Source organism: Nicotiana tabacum, chromosome 22 (assembly GCF_000715075.1).
Source record: "Nicotiana tabacum cultivar K326 chromosome 22, ASM71507v2, whole genome shotgun sequence".
In the NCBI taxonomy this organism is placed as follows: Eukaryota; Viridiplantae; Streptophyta; class Magnoliopsida; order Solanales; family Solanaceae; genus Nicotiana; species Nicotiana tabacum.
In genome coordinates this window covers 103276743-103302252 of record NC_134101.1, presented here as the reverse complement: position 1 = coordinate 103302252, position 25510 = coordinate 103276743, and the positions used below count along the sequence as shown (strand labels likewise).

The window sequence follows — 25510 nt, the reverse complement described above, 5'->3', positions numbered from 1 at the left end:
GCGGTGCATCTTCTGAGGATACCCAAGATTATCTAGACAACTGTCATGAGGTTCTCAGGAACATGGGGATAGTGGAAACCAATGGGGTCGACTTTGCTACTTTCCGCTTGTCTGGATCCGCCAAGACTTGGTGTAGAGATTATTGCTTGGCTAGACCAGCCGGATCACCAGTTTTGACTTGGGAGCAGTTTACTCAGCTATTTCTAGAGAAGTTTCTCCCTATCACTCAGAGAGAGGCCTATCGGAGGCAGTTTGAGCGTCTCCAGCAGGGTTCTATGACTGTTACCCATTATGAGACCAGATTCATCGACTTGGCCCGTCACGCTCTTATCATACTTCCCACCGAGAGAGAGAGAGAGAGAGAGAGAGAGAGAGAGAGAGAGAGAGAGAGAGAGAGAGAGAGAGAGAGAGGGTGAGGAGGTTCATTTATGGACTTATTCAGCCGATTCGCCTTCAGATGGCTAAGGAGACAGGGACTGAGATTTCTTTTCAGGAGGCGGCCAATATGGCCAGGAGAGTTGAGATGGTTCTGTCGCAGGGAAGTGGTCAGGGTTCTAACAAGAGGCCTCGTCATACAGGCAGATTCAGTGGTGCCTCGTCTAGAGGCAGGGATTCATATGGTAGAGGTCATCCTCCTAGGCCTTTCCAGTCGGCACTTCAGGTTTCTCACGGCACTTCAGGTGGTCGTGGTTCTCATATGCAGTACTCTGATCAGCAGCCATACAGTGCACCACCAACTCCTATTAGTGCATCGTCGCTCAAGAGTTTTCGGGGTGGTCATTCAGGTCGCCAAGGTCAATCTCAGTTTCCTCAGCCGTAGTATTTAGGTGGATGTTTTGAGTGCGGTGAGTATGGTCATATCCGGAGGGCTTGTCCGAGATTGGTGGGTATTCAGTCGCAGTAGCAGGGTTCTCGTGCTATGGTTCAGGCGCCAGGTATTCCACAGCCTGCTCAGCCAGCTAGGGGTGGAGGTTGAGGTGCTAGAGGTGGAAGTAGAGGTACTAGAGGCGGAGGTCAGGCATCTAGAGGTGGAGGCCAGCCAGCAGCAAACCATCCCCAAGATGTAGTTCAGGGTGGGGCCTAGCCCCAATGTTATGCTCTACCAGCTAGGCCTAAGGTTGAGGCTTCCGATGCAGTTATCACAGGTACTGTTCTGGTTTGTGGCAGAGATGCTTCAATTTTATTTGATCTAGGGTCTACATACTCCTATGTGTCATCTTACTTTGCACCGTATATGGTCATGCCTAGTGATCCCTTGAGTGATCCTGTATATGTGTCTACACCGGTTGGTGATTCTATTGTGGTAGATCGAGTCCATCGTTCGTGTATAGTTGGATTTGTTACTTCTGGACATGGTTGATTTTGATGTCATATTGGGGATGGACTGGTTATCACCTTACCACGCTATCTTGGATTGTCATGCCAAGACTGTGATCTTAGCCTTGCCGGGTTTACCTTGTTTGGAGTGGAGAGGGACTCCTAGTCATTCTACTCGTAGTGTCATCTCTTATGTGAAGGCTCGGCATATGGTCGAGAAGGGGTGTTTGGTCTATTTGGCATATGTTTATGATTCTAGTGCCGAGGTCCCTTCTATTGATTCTATGCCGGTTGTTCGTGAGTTCCCTGAGGTATTTCCTTTAGACCTGCCGGGTATGCCACCCGGCAGGGATATTGACTTTTGCATTGATTTGGCTCCGGGCACTCAGCCTATTTCTATTCCGCCGTATCGTATGGCCCCGCCTGAGTTGAAAGAGTTAAAGGAGCAGTTGCAAGACTTGCTTGAAAAAGGTTTCATTAGACCTAGTGTTTCGCCTTGGGGTACGCCGGTATTGTTTGTTAAGAAGAAGGACGGATCGATGCAAATGTGTATAGATTTCCGGTAGTTGAACAAGGTTACAATCAAGAATAAGTATCCATTGCCGAGGTTTGATGATTTGTTTGATCAGCTTCAAGGTGCTAAGATATTTTCGAAGATTGACTTGAGATCTGGCTACCATCAGTTGAGGATTAGGGCATCCGATGTCCCTAAGACAGCTTTCTGCACTCGGTACGGGCATTATGAGTTCTTGGTAATGTCATTCGAGTTGACAAATGCCCTAACAACTTTTATGGATTTGATGAACCGAGTGTTCAGGCCTTACTTGGATTTGTTCGTGATAGTCTTCACTGATGATAATCTAATATATTCCTGTAGCCAGGAGGAGCACGAGCATCATCTTAGAGTGGTTCTTCAGACTTTGAGGGATAGCCAGTTGTATGCCAAGTTTTCGAAGTGTGAGTTCTGGTTGAGTTCAGTTACATTCTTGGGTCATGTTGTATCAGTAGAGGGTATTCAGGTTGATCCGAAGAAGATAGAGGCAGTCAAGAACTGGCCTAGACCCGCGTCAGCTATAGAGATCCGGAGTTTCTTGGGTTTGGCAGGCTATTATCGTTGGTTTGTGAAGGGGTTTTCGTCTATTGCAGCCCCGATGACCAGGTTGACCCAGAAGGGTGCCCAGTTCAGGTGGTTGAACGAGTGTGAGGTGAGCTTTCAGAAGCTCAAGACAGCTTTGACTATGGCACCAATGTTGGTTTTGCCCATAGGTTCAGGGCCTTATACTGTTTATTGTGATGCATCTCGTATTGGACTTGGTGCGGTGTTGATGCAGGATGACAAGGTCATTGCCTATGCTTCGTGGCAGTTGAAGATTCATGAGAAGAACTATCCGGTTTATGATTTGGAGTTAGCAACCATTGTTCACGCATTGAAGATTTGGAGGCATTATCTATATGGCGTGGCATGTGAGGTGTCCACGGATCACAAGAGTCTGCAATACTTGTTCAAGCAAAAGGAGCTAAATTTGAGGCAGAGAAGGTGGTTGGAGCTGTTGAAAGACTATGATATCACCATCTTATATCATCCGGGGAAGACCAATGTGGTGGCCGATGCTTTGAGTAGGAAGTCAGCCAGTATGGGCAGTCTTGCTTACATTTCGGTCGGTGAGAGACCGCTTGCTTTGGATGTTCAGGCTTTGGTCAATCAGTTCGTGAGGTTGGATGTTTCTGAGCCCAGCCGTGTGTTAGCTTGCACAGTCGCTCATTCTTCTTTATTGGAGCGTATCCGTGATCGACAGTATGATGATCCCCATTTGTGTGTCCTTAGAGACACAGTGCAGCACGTAGGTGCCAAGCAGGTTACCATAGGTGATGATGGAGTTTTGAGATTGCAGGGTCGAGTTTGTGTGCCTAATATGGATGGACTCCGAGAGCTAATTTTAGAGGAGGCCCATAGTTCCCGGTACTCTATTCATCCGGGCGCCGCTAAGATGTATCTGGATTTGCGGCAACATTATTGGTAGCGGAGAATGAAGAAGGACATTGTTGCACATGTGGCTCGGTGTTTGAACTGTCAGCAGGTTAAGTATGAGCATCAGAGGCCCAATGGTTTGTTCCAGAAGATTGAGATTCCTGAGTGGAAGTGGGAGCGTATCACTATGGACTTCGTTGTTGGACTCCCATGGACTCAGAGGAAGTTCGATGCAGTATGAGTTATTGTTGATAGGCTGACCAAGTCAGCACATTTCATTCCTGTGGCAGTCTCCTATTCTTCCGAGAGGTTAGCTGAGATCTATATCCGAGAGATTGTTCATCTTCATGGTGTGCCTATGTCTAGCATTTCGGACTGAGGTACGTAGTTTACCTCACGTTTCTAGAGAGCAGTTCATCGAGAGTTGGGCACACATGTTGAGTTGAGCACAACATTTCATCCTCAGACGGACGATCAGTCCGAGCGGATCATTCATATTTTGGAGGATATACTCCGAGCTTGTGTCATTGACTTTGGAGGCTCATGGGATCAGTTTTTGCCTTTAGCAGAGTTTGCCTACAACAACAATTACCAGTCGAGTATCCAAATGGCTCCTTATGAGGCTTTGTATGGTAGGTGGTGTCGGTCGCCAGTTGGATGGTTTGAGCCGGGGGAGGCTCAGTTGTTGGGTACAGATCTAGTGCAGGATACCTTGGACAAGGTCAGGATTATTCAGGATAGGCTTTGTACAGCTTAGTCCAGGCAAAAGCGTTATGCCGACCGTAAGGTTTGTGATTTGGCTTTCATGGTCGGCGAGCGGGTATTGCTTCGAGCGTCGCCTATGAAGGGCGTGATGAGATTTGGGAAGAAAGGTAAGCTTAACCCTAGGTTCATTGGCCCGTTTGAGATTCTTGATCGAGTGGGAGAGGTGGCTTACAGACTTGCGTTGCCGCCAAGCTTATCAGCCGTGCACCCAGTGTTTCATGTGTCCATGCTTCGGAAATATCACGACAATCCATCCCACGTGTTAGATTTCAGCACTATATAGTTGGACAAGGACTTGTCTTATGAGGAGGAGCCGATAGCTATTCTAGACCGTCATGTTCGTCAGTTGAGGTCGAAGAGTTTCCCTTCTGTTCATATTTAGTGGAGAGGTCAGCCTGTTGAGGCATCGACCTGGGAGTCCGAGTCCGATATGCGGAGCCGTTATCCCCATCTTTTCCCCGACTCAGGTACTTCCTTCTTATGTCCGTTCGAGGACAAACAGTTGCTTTAGAGGTGGAGAATGTGATGACCTTGTTTTAGAAATAAATTCTACATTCCGAGGCCTTATAAACCTCTTTCATCATCACATCAATTTGTGTGCGCAGTCCGGGTGCGTAGCCGGAAAGCCATTATGTGAAAATCTGTGAAAAATGATGAATTTTGACTTTAAAATGGATTTAAGTTGACTTCGGTCAATATTTTGGGTAAACGGACCCGGACCCAGACCCGTGATTTGATAGTCCCGGAGGGTCCGTAAGAAAATATGGGACTTGAGCATATGCCCGGAATCGAATTCCGAGGTCCCAAGCCTGAGAAATGAATTTTTTAAAGAAAATTATTTTTTGGAATTATTTATGAGTTTTGGATATGAAACGTGTTTAGAACTTGATGGTATCGGGACCGTATTTTGGGTTCAGAGCCCGGTACAGGTCTTATATGTGATTTAAGATGAGTCTATGAAATTTGGTAAGAAACGGAAGTCGTTTGAAGTGATTCGGATCCGTAGTTGTGAAAATTAATACTTTGAAAGTTTTGAGATTTTTCTTAGATTTCTATGCTAAATTCGTTGTTTAAGAGGTTATTTTGGCGATTTGATCGCACAGATAAGTTCATATGATGTTTTTGAGTTAGTATGGATGTTTGGTTTGGAGCCCCGAGGGCTCGGGTGAGTTTCGGATAGGTTTCAAAAGGTTTTAAACTTAGGATTTTTTTGCAGGTTTTCAGTTTCTGGTGTTCTCGTGTGTTGTTCTTCGCATTCGCGAAAGGACTCTCGCGAACGCGAAGGGTAAATCAGGCCGAAGGAAACTTCCTTCTACGCGAACGCGAGACACAGGACGCGAACACGAATCTTTGGGGGTGTTTCCCTTCGCGAACGCGAGCCTAATATCGCGAAAGCGAAGGCTTTTGGGCCTGGGTAGGGGGAGGGGAATTTTACTCTACGCGAACGCGTCCACACGACCGCGAACGCGAAGGCTCTGGGGACTGAAGCTCCGCGAATGCGAGCCTTGTATCGCGAACGCGGTGATTAATTGGGCCTGATCCATCGCGAATACGACAGGCCTATCATGAACGCGATGAAGGCCTGGCCAGTGATTTTTAAACAGTAATAGAACAAACGGGATTTAACCAAAATTTCATAACTTCTTCTTCCAAACTCCAAATTAGGCGATTTTTGAAAGAGGACTTCACCACAAATCCATAGGTATGTAATCTTAGACTCATTTTCTTCAATTTTCATTAATACCCATTAGATTTCTAGGCCTAAATCATGTTCTTAAGGGTAGAAAATTAGGGATTTGGGTAGAGTTAGGGCTTTTTGCATAATTGGGATTTAGACCTCGTTTTGGGGTCGGATTTTGGAACTAATTACATATTCGGGCTCGTGGGTGAATTAGTAATCGGGTTTTGGTCTGAACCTCGTATTTTGACCATGCGGGCCCGAGGTCAATTTTTGACTTTTTGGGAAGAACGATAAAAATCTATAATTAAGCATTGGAATTGGATTGTTTAGCGTTTATTGATGTTATTGAGTCGATTATGTCTAGATACAATTGATTTGGAGCCAAATTCAAAAGGAAAAGCGGTTTTTGAGGCTTGAGTTGGCCGTGGAAGTTCGCGGTAAGTGTTTGGTCTAACCTTAGCTTGAGGGATTAGGAGTTGTGTCTTATTTGCTACATGTTACTTGTTGAGTACGATGTATAGGCATGGTGACGAGTATCTATACGTTGGTGTCAAGTATGACTGTGAGTCCTAAATTGAAATTGTTGTGTTCTTAATAAATCGAACGAATGCCTAAGTTGTTGATTCTATGTGTTGAGCAAGGATTATGATTATTCTCGTAAAAATTACTTATGATTGAGTATGGGTGCTAGTTGAGGTAGTTGGATGTTGGAACAAGTTTGGTTATAGCTGATTTTCCCTTGCATGGACGCATTTAGTTATACTGTCGATACCCTTGCCGGGATTGTGTTGTTTCTTTATTGATCCCTTGCCAGGACTCTCGTTGTGATTGGTGTTGAACTGTATATGTGGATCGGGTTGTGCGCCGCAACGATATTATATTTGGATCGGGTTGCACGCCGCAACAGTATTATGTTTGGATTGGGTTGCAGGCCCCAACAATGATATAATTGGATTGGGTTGCACGTCGCAACAATAATATAATTGGATCGGGTTGCACGCCGCAACAGTGATAAATGATATGGATCAGGTTGCACGCCGCAACAGTGTTATTATAATTTGGATCGGGTTGCGCACCGCAACAATAGATAATACTAAGTGCTTATAGATTGGTTATGAGTTCCTTATTGTTTTGCTGTAAATTCTAAATTGTCCTTATGTCTTTCTCTTAAATTACTGTTGGTAACGATATTCCCGCGCAGCATGTTCCCCATCCCATCTTTACTTGTTTATTTCTGTTTTATTTTTCGCTGCATATTATATAACTGTACAGGTATGTTTGGTAGTCTGGTCCTAGCCTCGTCACTACTTCGTCGGGGTTAGGCCAGTCACTTACCAGCACATGGGATCGGTTGTGCTGATACTACACTCTGCACTATGTGCAGATCCCGGAGTGGCAGCTTTTGGACCATAACTTTGGTTGGCTGCCTTCAGTCCAGTCAGAGATCCCCAGGTAGTCATGCAAGCGTCCGCAAGCCCGGCGTTCTCATCTTTATACGCTGTTTTCATTTACTTCAGAGACAGATTGTACCTTTCTTTCTAGACATTTGTATGTAGTATTCGTAGATGATCCGTGATATTGTGACACCAGTTCTGGGTAGATGTGTATGTTGGTATTGTCGTACTTGTTTTTGGCTAAGTTATCAGAATTACGTCTTCCGCATGTCTTTAATTATTGTTAATATTTCACTGTTGATCGCATGTTGATTTAAATTGTTAAAAAGGGCTAAATAAAAGAGTTAGTGAATCTATAATACGCGACTTGCCTAGCTTTCATGAGTAGGCGCCATTACGACTCCCGGGGGTGGGAAATCCGGGTCGTGACATTTTGTTTTTATTTATTCATATTCCTGGATCAAATTAATTAACGTGTCTATAAACTACGCTACAAATTCAACTGTACCGTTTTAATAAATAATTATATACAAACTAAATTCTTCCAAAATGGCAAGGGAGGAGAAACTCAAACTTTTTACTCACGATACAGTTAATTACATATCTGTTTTGCCTACTGTATGTATCTTTACAAAATTTCACTCAAAGATCAAAAATAATAATCCACGATCATTATTAGCCAAATCACCTCATGCATTAAAGAATTACAAATTGCCTAATGTCATCTTCATTTCACATGTATAACTCATTTTAAATGTCTACATTCACTTAAAGTGGCTCAACTGCCTCATGAAGTAGCTATCAGGATCATGAACCTCCAAGAAATGCAGTGAAGTTGCAGCAGTGAGAGTTACCTCTTCTGGAAGTTGAAAGATTTTATTGCATAAGCAAAAATCACCGCAAACAGCACGCTAAAGCTGACTACCAAAAAACCAGCGATCCCAATGAAATCATGCCTATACCCAAACACAGTCTTGACTAAAAGCTTTATTGGAACTGACTGAGTGCCATCGGATAGTTTCACAAGTCTATCATCGTCAGCATACTGGGATGCGACAAGGCCATATAGAGTCCAAGCTACAGGATTTGCCCAGTAGTACCATCTCCACCATATTGGGATCCTCTGTTTCAAAAGAGTAGAGGAAAATGCTATTAGAAACAAAAGAGACAACAAGTTTTAGCGAAGGACCTCCAGTGCCATCACATTTCAAACTTGGCAGCAATTAATTCGAAACTGGTCAGAAATCAGTCTTCAATAGCTCTTGATATTCATTGATTTAAGCGAAAAATAGAAAGTCTGGTGTTTGAATCATAGAGAAGAATGTTAATTCATTACCTTATGAGGTATCATGAAACCACTAAAAAGGTTCCAAAGCATGTAAAAAGGAGCAGCAATAATGGCAGCCACATTGTGGTTGGGCGTGACTGCAGTAGTCATCATTCCATAAAAGGTGAAGTACAACATAGTGAAGTACATAAACAATATGTACCACAAAAATTTCGAAGCAGTCCATTCAAAGGCTGCCATTGAATAGAATATGCTGCTGTATATTACTGCCTGTGCGAACACATAAGGAAACTCAATAGCAACCTGCATAGGAAAAGTGAGCACTGTTAACACCAAAGATCAAGAAGTTTTTAACTATTAACAAAATGGATATAGTCGGAAATCTTTAGACCGCACCTGAGCGAATGCAAATGGTAAAGCTGAGTACATCCCTGCAGCTCTCTCTCTGTATGAAACAGATCTTTCAACAGAAACAACTGGCTGGACAGCAGTGCCATTTGTAATTCCAATAAACAACACTGCAGCATACATGGATCCCATAGCATTGAATAAATCCTGCTGTGAGTCCCTGTTTAGTTATCAAATGAAGAAGCTCAGATACAGTAACATATCACCAGTTAGGTACAACTAATGATCAGGACAAAGGCCTGTAAGTATTGCACAAAGAATTAAACCCCCTCTGTCTTCTTGCAAGAGTGAATGAAAATGTTAGTTGTATGTCAAAAGAAAAAAACCAACTTATTTTTGCCTTTCACTTCCATTTGCGGTCAATTTCCAGGTATACATGGGCAGAACGAAATTCTCTTCCAGGCACCTAAATATAACCCCCTCAAACTACTTTCACGAAGTGACTGACTACCCACAAAATATCCCCAACACAACCTACATTCACAAATGATAGCTGACAAAAATTAAGAGAGAGAGAGAGAGAAATTTATGATACTTTAAGTTATGTGAAGTTTTGGGATCTCTTTGCTGTATTATTATCTTATTTTTGTCCAAACGTAAGTCAAATGAAGAAATGTGCCCCAGATGATTTGTTTTTCTTTCTCTAATGTTTGCTATAACTTCTAATTCTTGCTAAATTCAACTCACTAGTACCATCGAAAAGTAAGGGTAAAAGGTGCATGTGAACCAAAGCTAATGCCACATTTGGTTCTGCCGTAGCAGACAACAAAGGAAAACTTCAAAAGATAAAAATCCAATTCTATCATAAATTTCAGGAAAAACTGTCCTTGAGGCCAATGTATCAGCATTAGACACACCCCCGTGAGGTACCAAGTCTTCTCTAACTGATTGACTTCATGGTTCCAGCTTTGAACTAAATTATGTCCTTAATTCCCTGAAGGAATTGTTGGGATATATAGTATTAACCATGAGTTTGGATATAATATTTATTATGGAACAATTGTTTATTCAATTGTATTGAAGTTTTTAAATAGATCATATATTAGTTTGCTTCCTTTGTTTAGATAGTAGAGGATTTAGTGTATAGAAATTAGCTTATACATGGAAGATTAAACCATTAGTTCTTATAAGTATAAAGTTTGAGTTCACAATATGATGATGAAATTGGACAAGCCATCATGAATGATTGTAACACAAGATTAATATAATTTATTTTGATTGGGAATGGTTTAATTATGATTTCTTGTGCTAGTACATTTTGTATAAATTGAACGAACCAAGTAGAGATAAGTATTTTATACTGACTTACATTCTCTAGCCATTAAATGTACTTGTACTCTTAATATAATTATTATTAGTTGTATATATTATTAATATTTTGATTTATTAAAAGGCGAGATTCTTTCGTGGATCAATATACCTGGTAAATTGGATAATAATAATAATAATAATAATAATAATAATAATAATAATATACATTAGTGAAGTAATAGTTAGTTGATGGAATCCATGTCTCGGTTTTGATATTGATGATACACCTTTATGAAAGCTTATAAGTTTTCATGTGTAAACCCGTCTAGTAGATTTTGTATCCGACACATGAAATAAGTTAAGTGAAAGTCTAAATAAAGTACTCAATTTGACAATTTAATCTAATTGATTAGTATCTAAATCTTAACATGGAAGTTAAATAAGATTTGATGGAAGAATTTTGAAATAGAACTAAGGAGTGCAATTATGAACTTTAGTAGAATAATTTGTAATTTATTATGGTAGATATTAATCTCAAATTTTCGAAATTAATTCCATAATAGGAAGCCTTGTTAATTAAATTTTGTGGTCTCTGTTGTGCCTGAATAATAGGAAACAACGGAAATAATTTTCTTGGTGGAAAAGAAAATCCAACAGGTTTTAGCCCTTAAAACCTGCGTCATAGAGGAGGGTTTTTTGGATCTAGAGGGAAATAAGGGAGGTGGCTGAATTTTGGCACCTTTATTTCCAGAAATTTTGTCCACAGGAAATTATTAATTTTAAAAAAATATTTGGGTAACACAGTAAAAGATCGTGGAACGTTCAGGGATCATGATCGTGCTGATGATAGACTTCATTAAGTTGCGGTAGAACTTAGAGGCTCACGTGATAAATGAGATTTGTTCACGTTTCAAAAGGTAACCCGTTAAATCCCGTATGTGCTAGTTGTTTAATTTACATGGGAGTAGCTACTGGGATCGCTTTCGGTGCATATAATAATCCATCAAATTGTATCAGAGTTCACTCACGTCTAACTAGATAACTAGGTTGTTCATGAAGTAGGAATATCATGTTAATGTGCGTTTTTGAATTACATGTGGATGTCGTTTTCTGAAAAACTACACTACTATTTTATGAAATAAATGTACCAATTTTTTTTGATTATTCTTGGAGTCATGAGATATCAGTTTTCTTATTGTTCATATTTGATTAGAATAATCTGAAATTATTTTAAGACCCTAGAAGATGCAAAAATGATTTTTACCTATATTAGGTCATGGTTTCGGAGGTCAACAAATTGAAGGACTCCGATTAACCTAAACTTGGTTGGGTCCATCAAAAATGACCCGGTGATATGGACATTTTTCTATTTTCTGGAAATTTCTTTTTGAAAACTTGTAACTTATTTTTTAATTCAGTAGTGGTAGGGGTCGCTCCCTATGGTTTCCATGTTTAAAAACTGATGATATAATGAATTTACATGTTGACCATCGGTATATGGACGTGTTGACTTATTATATTCCAAAATAAGTATGTAGGATTTTCTTAACTAGGTCTTATAAAGTGAACTTGATATTATGTGATTATATATTTTTTTAAGAAAGTGAAATCCCCTATTAGATATCCTGGAAGGCTAATGATTGATGCGTTAGGCATTTTTGTGCATAAGAATTTCTCAATTTTGGTTTATGCTTCATGCCATGCGTGTCTTGGACTTACATTACGGCCTTGTTCTCTGGTTAGAAGTTGTAACTAAGTGAAATATAATGGCATTTTATCTCTATTGTTGGTATGGCTTTTATGCGGTGGTCCATATTTTATCCATAAAATAATTTTATGAGATACATGTATGTTTGCCCGTAAATTAAGAATTTTTTTAGTAATAAATAGTTACCACTAAAGTTGTTTGTTTATTTGGAAACATGGAAAATTCTTAATAGCTTTATACATGTGTGATTATGTTGATTCATAGATTGAGCATTATGATTAATAAATAGGATCTACCAAAATGGTCTATTTATTTGAGTCATTAGAATCAATTTAATGTACAACTTGATAAATCTACACTAGTGGAGATTTTAACTAGCCAAAGAGATTTATCATTGGGTACTAGTAACACCAACACAGTCATGAGAAGAGATATTGGGGCTTTCACCAAACGGGAGAAAATATAACATCTTAGGTTCTTATGTGTTTAATGAAAGGATAATTTATTGCAAGAAGAGGAATTATGTATCCTAGAAATAGAAAGAACAAATGTATGCCTTGAGCTCATAGGATAATTATAAGGAGAATGGAAATCAAGATCATATTTATTTAAATTTTTGAAACTGTCTAAAACAGTTATTCTCCTAGTTTGGTTACAGATTGGTGGTCATGAATTTAACGAACTCCGATTGACCTTAAACTTGGTAGGTTCATCAGTAACAACTTGGTGAGAAACACTCACTGTTATGCAGTGAATCATGTTATTTTTAGCATTTTGAGGTAGTTTAGATAGGGTTCTAAGCAGTTTATTTAATTGAATGTGTTGTACATATGAAAAATGATTCTTTATATATCGGCTATATTTGGGTTAAATCTAGAACATAATAATACATGATGATTTAATTTGATATGATATAGAGCAGGAATGTAATCACATGGGTTTAGTCCCTAAATTTGACAAAAAATAATTTATTCAAATTTGGTTTAGTTTTTGGCAATCGTGAACTTCACGATCTCCGAATGACCTAAAATTTGCTAGATTCATCGGAAATGACGGACAAGAAGGACTCACTAACAGTGAATCACGTCGTATTTTGATGATTTGGCATCGTTTAGATGAGGTTTTTGGCGGTTTGGGCGGATTAAAACATGATTCAAATACGAAAAGTCATTCTTTATGTTGTTTTATTTATGTCTAATCTGGAACATGATGACACATGCTAATTTGACATAAATTGATATATGATAGGAATGTAGGACAAATTTTAAATTCTTAAAAAATGCTTCAAATAGTAATTTTCCAAACTTGGTCGCAATTTTGGAGATCATGATTTTAACGGTCTCTGATTGACCTGAAATTTGGTAGGTCTATCAGAAACAGCTAGTGAGCGATACACAATGTTATGCAATGATTAATGTTAATTTTAGCGTTTTAGGGCTGTTTAGATAGGTTCTTGGGCATTTTTTTTAATTTTGGAACTTAATCCCGGAGAAAATTTTGTGGTTATGATCAAGTGGTTAATGTCTCTCCTGAATCGAACATTATTAGTGTACCTCATAAGAGAAAATATTCTTCAAAATTGAGTGAAACTTAGTTGTGCACTTGCGTCTAAGTAATATTTGTCTGAATCAGATTTCAAGTTGGTCAATGATGGACCTTAAGGTTCACTGAAAGTTGAGGCACAAACAACTTGTAGATCCTGTTTAGAAAGAAAAATGACTAAAAGATGTTTCCCTTCAAAAAGAAATAAATCTGGTGATAAGTTGCCATCTTTCTTTATTGTGGGGTCCGCGCAACAAGAACAAGAGCGCTTCCTCTTTCTTTTTCTTTGCCACCATAAGACCGGTTAGAATGAATGCGTTCTGATTTGTGTGGTTCAATGAATATGCTGGTAAGAGATAGTTTTGAGTATTTTGTGACGTTCATAAATGATTATTCAAAATATTAATATTTTTATTTGATGCGCCGTAAGTCTGAATATTTTGAGTAATTCAAGGATTTCAAGACTTGAGACGGAGAAGCACCATGGGAATATATTACGCCATTACGGTTTGGTCATGGTGGCGAGCATCTCTCTACAAAGTTCATTAATTACTTATCAGAATGAGGGATCACATGTCAGGTACTCTACACTGGAGTGGTGTAGTAGAGAGAAGAAATATGACTCTTTTGGAGATGGTTAGATTAATGAAGAGTTATTCATATTTTCCTTATTCGTTTTAGGAATAGTCCTTAGAAAGTGCAAATTATATTCTGAATTTAGTTCCTTCTAAGCTAGCACTTGTGACGCATATAGAACTGTGGACTAGATATAAGGTCGGTCTGCGACACGTTCGGATATCCAGCACATGTGTTGAAAGAGAAAATGGATAAGTTGGAACCAAGAATGGATAGGTGCATGTTAATACCAAAGTAGTTTGTTACAATAAAGCAGTACTGGACAAAGATTGCACCAGAAAACAACTTGACAAGATTCTTTAACAAAAACTTTAAATAATCGGTTCTTGTAAGTATAAAGTTTGAGTTCACAATCTGATAATGGAATTGGACAAACCATCAGGAATGATTGTAGCATAAGATTAAATATAACTTTTCTTGATTATCGGAATAGTTTAATTCCAACTTCTTGTGCTATTACATTTTGTTTGTATTGAACGGACCAAGTAGAGCCATTAACTGTACTTGTACTCTTAATCTTAATATTATTATTAGCAATGTATATATTAATATTTTTATTTATTAAAAGGCGAGATTCTTTAGTGAGTCAATATGTATGGTAAATTGGATAATAATAATATACGTTGGTGAAGTTATAGTTAGTAGACGAAATCCATGTCTCGGTTTTGAGATTGATAATACACCTTTATGAAAGCTTATAAGTTTTCATTTGTAAACCAGGCCAGTGAATTTTGTATTCGTCACATGAAATAAGTTAAGCGAAAGTTTAAAAGAAGTAATCAATAAATTAAATTGTCAGCAATTTAATTTAATTGATTAGAATCTGGATCTTAACATATGGAGTTAAATAAGATTTTATGGAACAACAACAACAACCACCTAGTAAAATCCCACCAGTAGGGTCTAGGGAGGGTAGAATGTATGCGTAGGGTAGATATTAATTTCGAATTTTCGATATTAATTCCGTAATTGGAAGCCTTGTTAATTAAAGTATATGGTCCCTTTGTGCCTTAATAATAGGAAATAAAGTAAATTATTTTCTTGGTGGAAAAGAAAATCCAACAGGTTTTGAAAAAGGGTATTTACCCCTTAAAACATTTTCGACCTAGAGGACGAAAGGGGAGGTGGCCGAATTTTGGCACCTTTTTTCCTAGAAATTTCGCCCACATGAAATTATTATTTTTCGTATATTATTTGGGTAACACAGTATAAGGTTGAATGTTCCGGGATTGTGATCGTGCTGATGGTAGAGACTTTATTGAGTTGCTGCAAAACTGGAGGCTCACATGATAGAGGAGATTTGTTCACGCTTCAAGAGGCAACTCATATGTGCAAGTTGTTTAATTTACATATGAGTAGATACAGAGATTGCTTGTGTTTCATATAATAATCCATCAGGAATCATATTGTCTTGTTTCTTTGAAAGCAGAAGATAAAAAGTTTCCTGTTATATTTCCATATATCCACTAAACTTATCGCATGTCCAAAAGCAGTCTTCTAAAAGTTGAATTTGACATGAGTGCACAAAGTAAAAACTTTCTTGATAGGACAGTGCAATGACCAGTGGAACACAAGATGCAAGTTAACACAATGGTGCAAGTATTCTGTTCAAATATTAGTAAAGTGTTAGTTCTTGAAATTAGCATCACAACTAGACAGCAAAATGAGGACAAACGTTTAGTTGATTCCAGTTATTATCATATTATTCCTTTCTCTCTATATAAGAATACCAATGCCATTAAACTAGTTAATACCACAGAAATTGAATGGAAGGTTCACAGTAAAATAGTCAAGGATAAAATGCAGATTATGATTAATGTCAAAAAGAAACCTTTTTGAACCGAATCTCCAGCAAATTGTCCCCAGCATCAATGATATGATGAGTGTATAGAAGAAGCGAACAGCAGTGTATTGTGGGTTGCGCCAATAGGAGAGATTTTGCTTCCACAGGCAAGCCAGGAACTGAGTGAAATAGGACTGACAGTACTTAGCAGGGAAATTCAAATCTTTTGAATCCCCAGTTGGCCTGCTTAGCCTTTCAACCAAGACTTGATTATATCTGGAAGTACAAAAAAGAAAAGGTTACATTTGGAAAAGAACATAAAGTTAGAGAACGAAAAAAATTATACATACTGAAAAAGATTTGATCTTCGGTAGATTTCTGCAAAATCAACACCAAGTCGATTTTCTTCTACTGATGACGTAACCTCCAACATCCATGTGGCAGGGTTATATCCAGCTCTTATTTTTGGCACCCCTTCAATTCCCTACACACACGTACAAGGAATACCTGCTTTTAGACAATCATTTGTCAAGAAACTTGCAATGCACCTAATGCAAACAAAATGTGTGCAAGTATATAACCTCAAAATACTCAATTAACTTGCACGATTTAGGACCAAGAGGTCCTGCGTAAATGAGCTCTCCTCCGCGCTTCATAAACAAAAGCTGCCATTTCCCAAGAGATCAAAGGAGTATCAGCAGAAAAATAATGAGATTCAAGCAGCACTACATTTGTCTACTATATTCTATACTATGGATTGACACTCCTTGATTGTATCGTATTATAAGGAGTTAAACGTCTTATATTCAGTCAGTCATTTTGTACTATTCTATGCACCACATTGTATCGTATTATAAGGAGTTAAACGTCTTATATTCAGTCAGTCATTTTGTACTATTCTATGCACCACATAAGCTTTTAGGAAGAAAATATGTATGATATCAGTTTTTGGTTCTGTTGTTTTGATCCCCTATAAATAGGGGATTCCCCCTACTGGTTTCTATCCCTCTTTGGCTATTTCTTCTTTTAGTTGTAATGAACACCTCGACTGCCTTTAGTTGTAATAAACATGTACTGTTTCATTTCGTCTTGCTTCTGCCTACTGGTTTCTACTCCTCTTCAGCTACTTCTTCTTCCTTTAGTGTAATGACCACCTATACTGCCTTTTTCTTTTGTAAAGCTGCGGCTACTCTGCTCTACTTATTAAACACCTTTTCCTGTTTTTTTTTTTCTTCTATTAACACAAGACCGAACTTATCATCACTAACTCAGCACTTAAGCCTCCTCATTTCTCTCAGTAACATCTAGCAAATATTTTCCAGTAATCACTGGAAGTGTTCAAAAATTCTTGCTAAACCCCACTTGACAAGTGCTCATGGCTAATTCAGTCGAATGGTATATGTGCTGATGATTTAGTCCTTGACGTCCACATGGGAAAGTCTAGATTTGAGCAAGAATCTCTTTGTTTGGTATCTCCACATGAAAAAGCCTCTAATCTTCAAGAAGCAGCAAACCACATAATGATCCAAATAATAAACTTGGCACAATCCTCGGTCAATTTGAAAGTGACTCATGAGGGTGACTAGATTTATACATTTGGATAAAAGAGATATACCTCATCAAATGATTCGAAAATGTCAATGCTGGGCTGATGGATAGTGCAAACAATTGTTCGGCCAGTGTTCACAATGTTTCTTACGGTCCTCATTACAATGGCTGCAGCTCTTGCGTCCAATCCGGATGTAGGCTCATCCATGAACACTACAGAAGGGTTGGCTACTAGTTCAATAGCAATTGTTAGCCGTTTCCTTTGCTCTGTGGACAGTCCATCAACTCCAGGCAAACCAACCAAAGCTCCTCTTAGTGAACTCAACTCCACAAGCTCCATTACCTCCTCAACAAATGCCTGAAAGCGATGCCCTCCTTAAAAGTTATTTGACGTCTGAAAAAGAAAAGCATCTACAAATTTCCATGTGTTACCTTTTGTGTCTCTATATCAACCTCTGATGGCAAACGTAGCCAAGCAGAGAACAACAATGATTCAACAACGGTCAAGCAAGGGGAGTGGATATCATTCTGCTCACAGTAACCAGATATTCTAGCAAAGGTTTCTTGCTTTTTTGGGTAACCAGATATGTGGATGTTCCCTTCTATAATACCACCAGTTTTTCTACCAGCTAATACATCCATGAGGGTTGTTTTTCCAGCACCACTAACTCCCACCAGTGCAGTGAGCACCCCCGGCCTAAATGCTCCAGTGATGTTAACCAATAACTGCAATCGGTCTTCTGCCATGCCTTGTTGCTTGAGTTCCTGAAGTAACATTTATTTGTGTTTTCAGAGATAGAATGATGCACAGAAAACTTTGGGAAGAAGAGTTTGAGGTATGTACCAGAGGCATGTCAACATAGTAATTGATATCCTTGAAGGTCATTGAAAGTGGCTGAAAAGGTAGAACGAGGCCTCTGTTCTTGAAACTTTGTCCTGATCAGTACAGAGTAGGAAATCTCATTAAGAATGAAAAAGTTGACCTGAAAAGGTTCATTTCCTTACAATGTAATACGTCTAAATAAACAGCAGTCTTCTTACTAGTCAGCGAGCCAGAATGCTTCAAATATTCTCTTAGCTGAATGACAGCTGGTTCTTCTTTCTTAGTCGTGCCTCTGTCTTGAAGCTCTTCCTTAGAAACCACAGCTTGATGCTTTACAAGAGCTGAAGAAATGTAAAGTGAGCAAAAGACAGAATTTATTTTTGTTGTTACTTTGCAACATGCTTTTTTTATCTCCAGTTTTTCTTTTCATTGGTGATTCAAATGATAAGTTCAGAGAATCACATATAAGATAGGTGTCTTACGGTCCAGGTAGGCCAGGAAGAATGTAAATAACATGTTGAATAGAATCGTATATCCAAGCAAAGCACCGACACCAATCCAGTACCAATAGCTCTGAGGGAATAAACTGCGTGACTTCAGTAATGCTTCACCTAGTCGCAAATCAGAATTCTTGCTTGCTCTCTGGATGCGTATAAGAAATTTTGGTAAGTGTTTTCATATCTATTATTAAGAAAGAAGTGGATATGATGTCAAAGAACATGGATCAGAGGATGGTCAAATGGTTGAACTGGCAAAGCCTTGCAAGTTTAACAAGTAGAAGGGCTGTGTAATGGAAGTCCATGTTCATAAAAATATTACAGCTGAGTTCTTCTATACAAGCCACAAGCTTCATTCTTTGATGCAATCACTTCATAGTTTTTAGTTTTCTGAAACAAGACATGGATAATTTCTTCTGAAAAAGGAAATGTAAGGTGGAAAAAAGAAAAGCAAAGCTCTACTTATTCTTTGACTTCAACAGAGATCCTGAAGGTTGCTTGGCAAAATTGCATAACCACTACCAAAAACCATGAGGACCTTAGGCCCTCAACTAAATTCATTCTGTTATTTCCCTTTTCTTTATTTCAGTCTATTCTTAATATGTGTAAAAGGAAATATTCAGACACTAATAAGAATTCAATTCAAAAATTTAGCTCCAAGTTTACCTTAAAGTAAACTAAATATTCTTGCCTTTTCACAGTTGTGTCAAGAACAGTAAATAAATTATGTAAAACTTAAGACCAATTTAAGATACTTGACATCATAATAGACCACCTTGTCCCATATGTGCCCAAGAAATTCATTCACTGAAGCTGCATCTTGAGCATACATCAGGGGAGAAATCCAAAACCCCCAGATCCACCAGCTTGGTATTCTATCTGCCAGAACAGAAAATAGGAAATAAATAATCAACTTATCACTGAGCTTAATGAGAAAGAGATTATGGCAATTGGAGGATTTAGTTTCACCTCTTGAAATAATATATCCCCCAAGAGCCATGACAATCAACATGGCAAAAGACCCAAAAGTGTTTGCAATAATCATATTTCGCCCCAAAGCTCCCATTAGGCGAAAAAGAGCAAGAGACATTTGATGCAGAAAGAAGAATAGCAAGAATTGCCTAAGGAATCTGCATAGCAAAAGAAGAAAAACCAACCAAAAAACCAGAGAATAAAACAAAGAGAGGTAGGTAAAAAACTGGGTGAAGATAAAGATAAATTTGAATCTAGAAGTATAATTTTTTACCTTGTGACACTTGGATCAAACCCAACAACATAATATGTCACTGCTACCCAGAAACCAGATTCTATTAGGGAAGTTGGAATGCTCAATACCCATGAAGGAAGCGTATAGACCCAGCATGGGTAGAAATGTAAGTCTCTATGCTTGTAAAGGACCGGAAGCTTGACAATAAGCATTGAAACCTCCGTGAAACCATTGAAAAGAATAATAACCATGGAAAAATACAGTTCCCCAAGATATAGGCCTCCATCATCAATTGTATTGTGATGCAGAGTTGTGCGAAAAAAAACACTCATGGTGATCAAAGCAACCAGGAGGAGCTGAAAACCAACAAAGAGAACGTAAGAACGAAAATGTGCTTCTGGAAATGTATGGTTCAATCAGGGAATCAGTGTAATTCAGAAGCATCCAAAGGTTATATTAATTTTTGATAACTTCCTCGGAAAGTTTTAGTTCTTAAAAATGTAATCCTATTTCTTGGTGTATTTCCTCCAAATTCTCATGCTGGCTCTACCTGAATAAATTTGAAAATGTAGATAAATGAATTCCTTTTCATGAGCAGCAGCTGCCAGTCAAAGCTAGTCATAAGAAGTTCCATTCTCTTCGCTCCATATTTAGAAGTGGACAGGGCTGCAGGATGATTATAGCGCCTATCAAAAGGAATGTTTAGCTCTTCCGATAAATTCTTCCCAGTGCGGTATGACCGAAAAGCTTCAGCAAACTTTGTCACTGGTATGTACCGATAAGGGCGATGAGAAACAGCCCAGTACTGTTCTTGGTCCTTTTTGGAAACAACCTGTAGGAGAATTAAAAAAAATTAAACTGTGCATCTAAGATGCCAAAAAATTATTCACTACGCAGAGCTACGCACTTACTTCTTGAAAGAAGTCGGCAACATTCTTCCTCTCTGGACAATGAAATCCCATAAAATCAAAAAAATCAAGAGCATCATCACGAGGCCCCTGATATACAATCTGGCCTTCAGACAAAAGTATAATATCATCAAATAACTCATACGTCTCTGGAGCAGGCTGAAGAAGAGAAATAACAGTAGTTCCATCGAGTGCATGCGTTGAATATCGAAGATATTTGATAATTTGGTATGTCGTTGAACTATCAAGCCCTGTTGAGATTTCATCCATGAAGAGCACTCTTGATGGACCCACCAATAATTCACCTATAAGAACAATCAAATACATGAGTACATCATTGCACACTCCAAAAAGGGAAAATATTTAATCCATCACCTGTAGTGAGCCGTTTTTTCTGGCCTCCAGAGATCCCCTTAAGCATTTCATCTCCCACCAAGGTGTTCGCACAATTGTCTAACCCTAGAATCTTTGTAAGACAAATGTTAGTGCTTGGGGAGGCTGAAAGGAAAACTATTTGACCAAAACATTCACATGATGCATTATTTCTTGCGTTACTTGTACAAAGTCCTATAGCATAATTCTGAAAGACTTGTAACAACAAGAAAGAGAAACCACTGTCCAAGTATAAGTTACGTTAAATTAGTTACTCATTGCATTATAACATTACTAAAGACTTATATGAGTTTAGCAACAACAGCAGTAAGAGAGAGTGATTCATACTGATGTTCGGTATACAAAGAGATAGGGAAAGGTGGTATTATATATGAATTACATTTCATTCTCCATTTTAGAACCCAGTACTACAATGATACAATCTATGCCATATCAAACTGCCACATGAATCTAAGTAAGCCAGCATTTAAAAATACCTTTAGAATGTACTCAACAACAAGTGCAGTCTCATTCCCCTCCAAAGCTAATGCCTAGATTGAGAATACATCATGTATGAATCGCAATAAATTTATTAAGAAGAAGAATATATATAGTTAGAGAAAAGCCATTCAAGCAAATCACACTTACCTTCATGAATAGGTCAAGATCTTCATCAGGTTTTATTCCTGCCATCTTTTCTCTTCTTGAAAGTTCCAATAGCATATCTGTAAAATTTCAACAGTTCATCTTAGGTACAACAACAACAACAACGACCCAGTAAAATCCCACAAAGTGGGGTCTGGGGAGGATAGTGTGTATGCAGACTTACCCCTACCCCGATAGGGCAGAGAGGCTGTTTCCATATCTATAAAATCTCAACAGTTCATCTTAGGTAATGTAGGAAAACTGGAAGACTTGCATAGAGCTTTACCATATTTTGATCCAACCCCCTGACAACATGCTGAGAAGTCCATAGTTTCCCTCACAGTCATCTCTGCTATATGCCAATCTTGTTGACTGACATAAGCGGATGTCCTTTGGGGAACAAACTCTTTCAGACCATGTCCATTGTAAGTAATATTCCCTGACGTCTTCAAATTGATCACCGTTTTAGTAGAATATTTAGAGAAAAAAAAGATTACTATCTAGCAGAACATGTTCTTTCTCTACCTCCAAATCATGAAAATTCAGATATGACAGTACCTGCAAGTCAGATTTGAGGCGTCCAGCAAGTGCTAATAACAATGTGGTTTTGCCAGAGCTTGGAGGACCCAATAAGAGCGTTAATCTAGAAATGAACATCATAATGTTTTAAATAAACATACTCTCACCAGCTTGATTTTCTTAGGAGTTAACGATTGATTCATACCTGGAAGGTCGGATTATCCCACTAATGTCATCTAAAATTGTCAGCTTTGTTCTCTTGCCAGAGTATATTTTGAGCTGCCTTAAGAAAGCCTGACATGTTTGCACATAATACAGAGAGGGGAGAGATGTCATATGCTAAAATGATCAAGTGCTACTCTAATGTAATAATTGATGGCATGGGGAATACCTCGGTCATGTTGAAAATAAAATTTGAAATGGTTGGCAGTGCTCGACTGCCAAGATGCACATAAGCTTCAACTGTCAGATGCTGAAATCTGACTTCTACTTTTGGGAAGTCCAAATCAACTCTGCACTCAGAGACGGAGGCAACTTTTAACTCTATGGGTTATGAGTTTTAGAACAATGACTGAGTTCTAAATTTAGTATTTGTACATTTTTAATAAGTTTTTTGACAAAAAATACATTGTTTGAGCAAAAGTTACTGGGTTCGGCAGAACCCGTAGCTCGGCTTCTGCCTCCGCCCCTGTCTGCACTTCCAAGAGTGAAATAATGTAAATGCCTCACTGCTAATGATTTATGCCAGAATATGATCTATCGATCAAAGCATAAGTGATTGAATCTTTTAGGAAGAATCCAATTCAAAACTTTTAAAATTTACAAGGTGCTTATAAGGTATTAAGCATGCCAGGGCTTGTCGGTGAGAGACTGTACTCAAGGTGATGTGATTAGAATTAATAAACCAACATATCACAGTTTTCCCAGCTCTTATACAGAGATTAAGGAAATAAAGAAAAACCAGGAACTTCTTGTTGTGAAGAAACAGAAATATGGAAGTGAGGCTTGTGTACTGAAGGGGGCAGCTCAGGGTTCAAGATTGTCTTAGTTTAATGAAGGTAGATCCAGAATTTAGACGGAATGAGTAAAACTTTTAGTCAATGTACTTTTTCTTTTTAACAAATTTTCCTTAAATCTTCTATGTAATTTGAATCAAACATTATATGCAGCATACCAACAGTTTATATGCTGATCTGCTTACAGACACTAATAACAAATATCAATCAAATCTAAATGAGCATCAGTTGGGCACAATTTTACAAAGACTTTCTCAGCCAACGACATCCAAAGCACAAGAGAGGAGATAAATAAGATTTTAATTTTAGAATAAGGAAAAAAAAGAACCTCTCAAAACGGAGCCTCATGCGATTGAAGAACTTTTCCCAATCATCATCAACCGACTTGACGAGGCGATCCAAGACGACTTTGCGCTCATCATTTTGGAGCTTATCGACATCCACTTCCCATGACTCCCCAACAATATTCCTGAAGATCCCTCTCCGTACACGGTTGTATGTAGGCAGTCGCTCCAGAGCCGCCCACCGTAACGCCTCCTCGTCGTCACCATCCTCCCTAAACGACGCCGAGCGCACCGACAGGTTCTCCGCCGAACCCCACATTCTATGAGGTTGTTTCAACTATGAAGATGAGTTAGTCACCACAAAAGTATAGATTACTGCATTCTGGTTGGAGCCTTAAATTTGTGTGCCGATAAGTATACATATATGGGTAGAGTTTACATTCACACACCTAAATATGTGAACTATTAAGTTAGTTGAGCTTTGCATTTATGGCTATCTTATCTCTCTCTTATACCTCTTCTGCAACTTCACCCCCCCTCCCCACTTCTTCGTGGGGTCCCCCTCAACCCTTCTTTTCTGCGTTTGTTTATGAAATATTCGGCATGTGTTTGTGTATACTTTCTGTCTGTTTTTCTGCTTCTGTTTAGCAATTTATTCATCAATGTTTTGGTTGTTTCTTCCATTTCTTTTTATGAGAAAATATTTATGGTATAGTCATTTCCGTCAACGTTTATATGACTCTAAAGTTCTTTTGCTCTGCAATTCTCCATGGCATTTAAGGCTTTGTCAATAATTAACTTATTAAATTGAAACTACTTTCCCACTTGAAAAATATAGTCAGTTGTATGTTTTGTCTGTTTATGAAATTGTTATAGTCCTAGTGCGAGAAACGGAGTAGAGGGTCGGATCATTTAATGCCCCGGGAAGGACAGAAAACGATGGCGGGGCTTTAACCAGTATTTCACACTCGCTAAACGAATTTATGATGTTTCTACTCGCTGCTTTGGATGAAACACGTGTAAAAATGAAGGGGTGGTCGCATCCCATGTGATGACGAGCGAGTGGGGATTGAAAAGGCGGTGATTTGAATTAAACGGTTGGGAAGTTTGCCCGCTTTTTTTAGCATCGATTATGGCTTTTGTTCAAGTTGTTATTCTTTTTGTAAAAGTGGATATTTATTTTTTATCCACCAATAAAAATTACCATTACTCTATTAAAATTAATATGAAAAGATATTTTTACTCTTTCTTCTATTTCTTTTATTTCCAAACCCTTCCTTTATTGGCTTCAGAGCCAAAATTTTAGAGGCAAAATTTCGCTCCCTCAGTATCAGTATCGTTCCTTGAATGCGAATCATTGTTCGATTTTGTTCCTGCCCGGCGATTCTCTGAGTGTAGTTTGTAGCACTTAATCTGTTTTCCTTTGTCATCTTCTCTGCATCGAACAAGCGAACTGATATATTTTTTATTTTGCTTCTATGTATTTTTCTTTTTGTATAACTGTTGGCGATCAATGGTGTGTTTGGCATCAAGTATGTGTGAAATTTTAAAAATAATGATTATAACTTGATTCAATGTGGAATAAGGAGCGGATTTTTGTTAGGAAGTTGTTCAGAACTTTTTTGCATTGAAATGTGTTTGTGGTTCAATCAATATATTTGATTATGTAAGGTTATTTCATAAAAATAGTCATACGAATTCATAAGCTAACCGTGTTTATGAATTTTTAGTTAACTGTGCTTCTATGTCCTTAACTTTTGACCTTGGAAGTCGAAGTTTAGGACCATGTGTCCTTAACTTTTGAACTTGAAATGAAACTTGAAGTTCAGGACCAAGTGTCCTTAACTTTTGAACTTGGAACTCAAAGTGTGTCCTTAACTTTTGAACTTGGAACTCAAAGTATGTCCTTAATTTTTGAACTTGAAACTCAAAGTTAAGGACCAAGTGTC

General features: G+C 38.4%; 1 protein-coding gene across 2 annotated transcripts; it reads right to left on the bottom strand.

The window, feature by feature from the left end:
• Window positions 1–7683: 7683 nt before the first annotated feature.
• LOC107767674 (ABC transporter G family member 32) lies at window positions 7684–24044 on the bottom strand. 2 transcript variants are annotated; one of them, XM_016586751.2, is made up of 24 exons: window positions 23606–24044; window positions 22653–22773; window positions 22467–22555; window positions 22301–22385; window positions 22029–22188; window positions 21746–21822; window positions 21595–21648; window positions 21101–21191; window positions 20729–21030; window positions 20368–20649; window positions 19857–20173; window positions 19580–19740; window positions 19386–19489; window positions 18596–18755; window positions 18332–18454; window positions 18135–18226; window positions 17723–18055; window positions 17358–17648; window positions 16324–16407; window positions 16093–16226; window positions 15791–16018; window positions 8811–8982; window positions 8463–8717; window positions 7684–8249 (listed from the first exon to the last, which is right to left on the bottom strand). In XM_016586751.2, exons 1-24 carry the CDS (start codon window positions 23878–23880, stop codon window positions 7977–7979), a joined length of 4263 nt encoding a protein of 1420 aa, XP_016442237.1. In that variant the 5' UTR covers window positions 23881–24044; the 3' UTR covers window positions 7684–7976. The 2 variants fall into 2 exon arrangements, with proteins under 2 accessions (XP_016442237.1, XP_016442240.1); XM_016586754.2 differs by lacking the exon at window positions 16324–16407.
• Window positions 24045–25510: the final 1466 nt, after the last annotated feature.

Coding starts and splice junctions, on each gene's coding strand:
- LOC107767674 (XM_016586751.2), bottom strand. CDS start 23,880: ATGTGGGGTTCGGCGGAGAACCTGTCGGTGCGCTCGGCGTCGTTTAGG. Junction 22,189..22,300: donor GCCTCAAATCTGACTTGCAG/GTACTGTCATAT, acceptor ATCAATTTGAAG/ACGTCAGGGAATATTACTTA. Junction 8,983..15,790: donor TGGAGATTCGGTTCAAAAAG/GTTTCTTTTTGA, acceptor ATAACTAAACAG/GGACTCACAGCAGGATTTAT.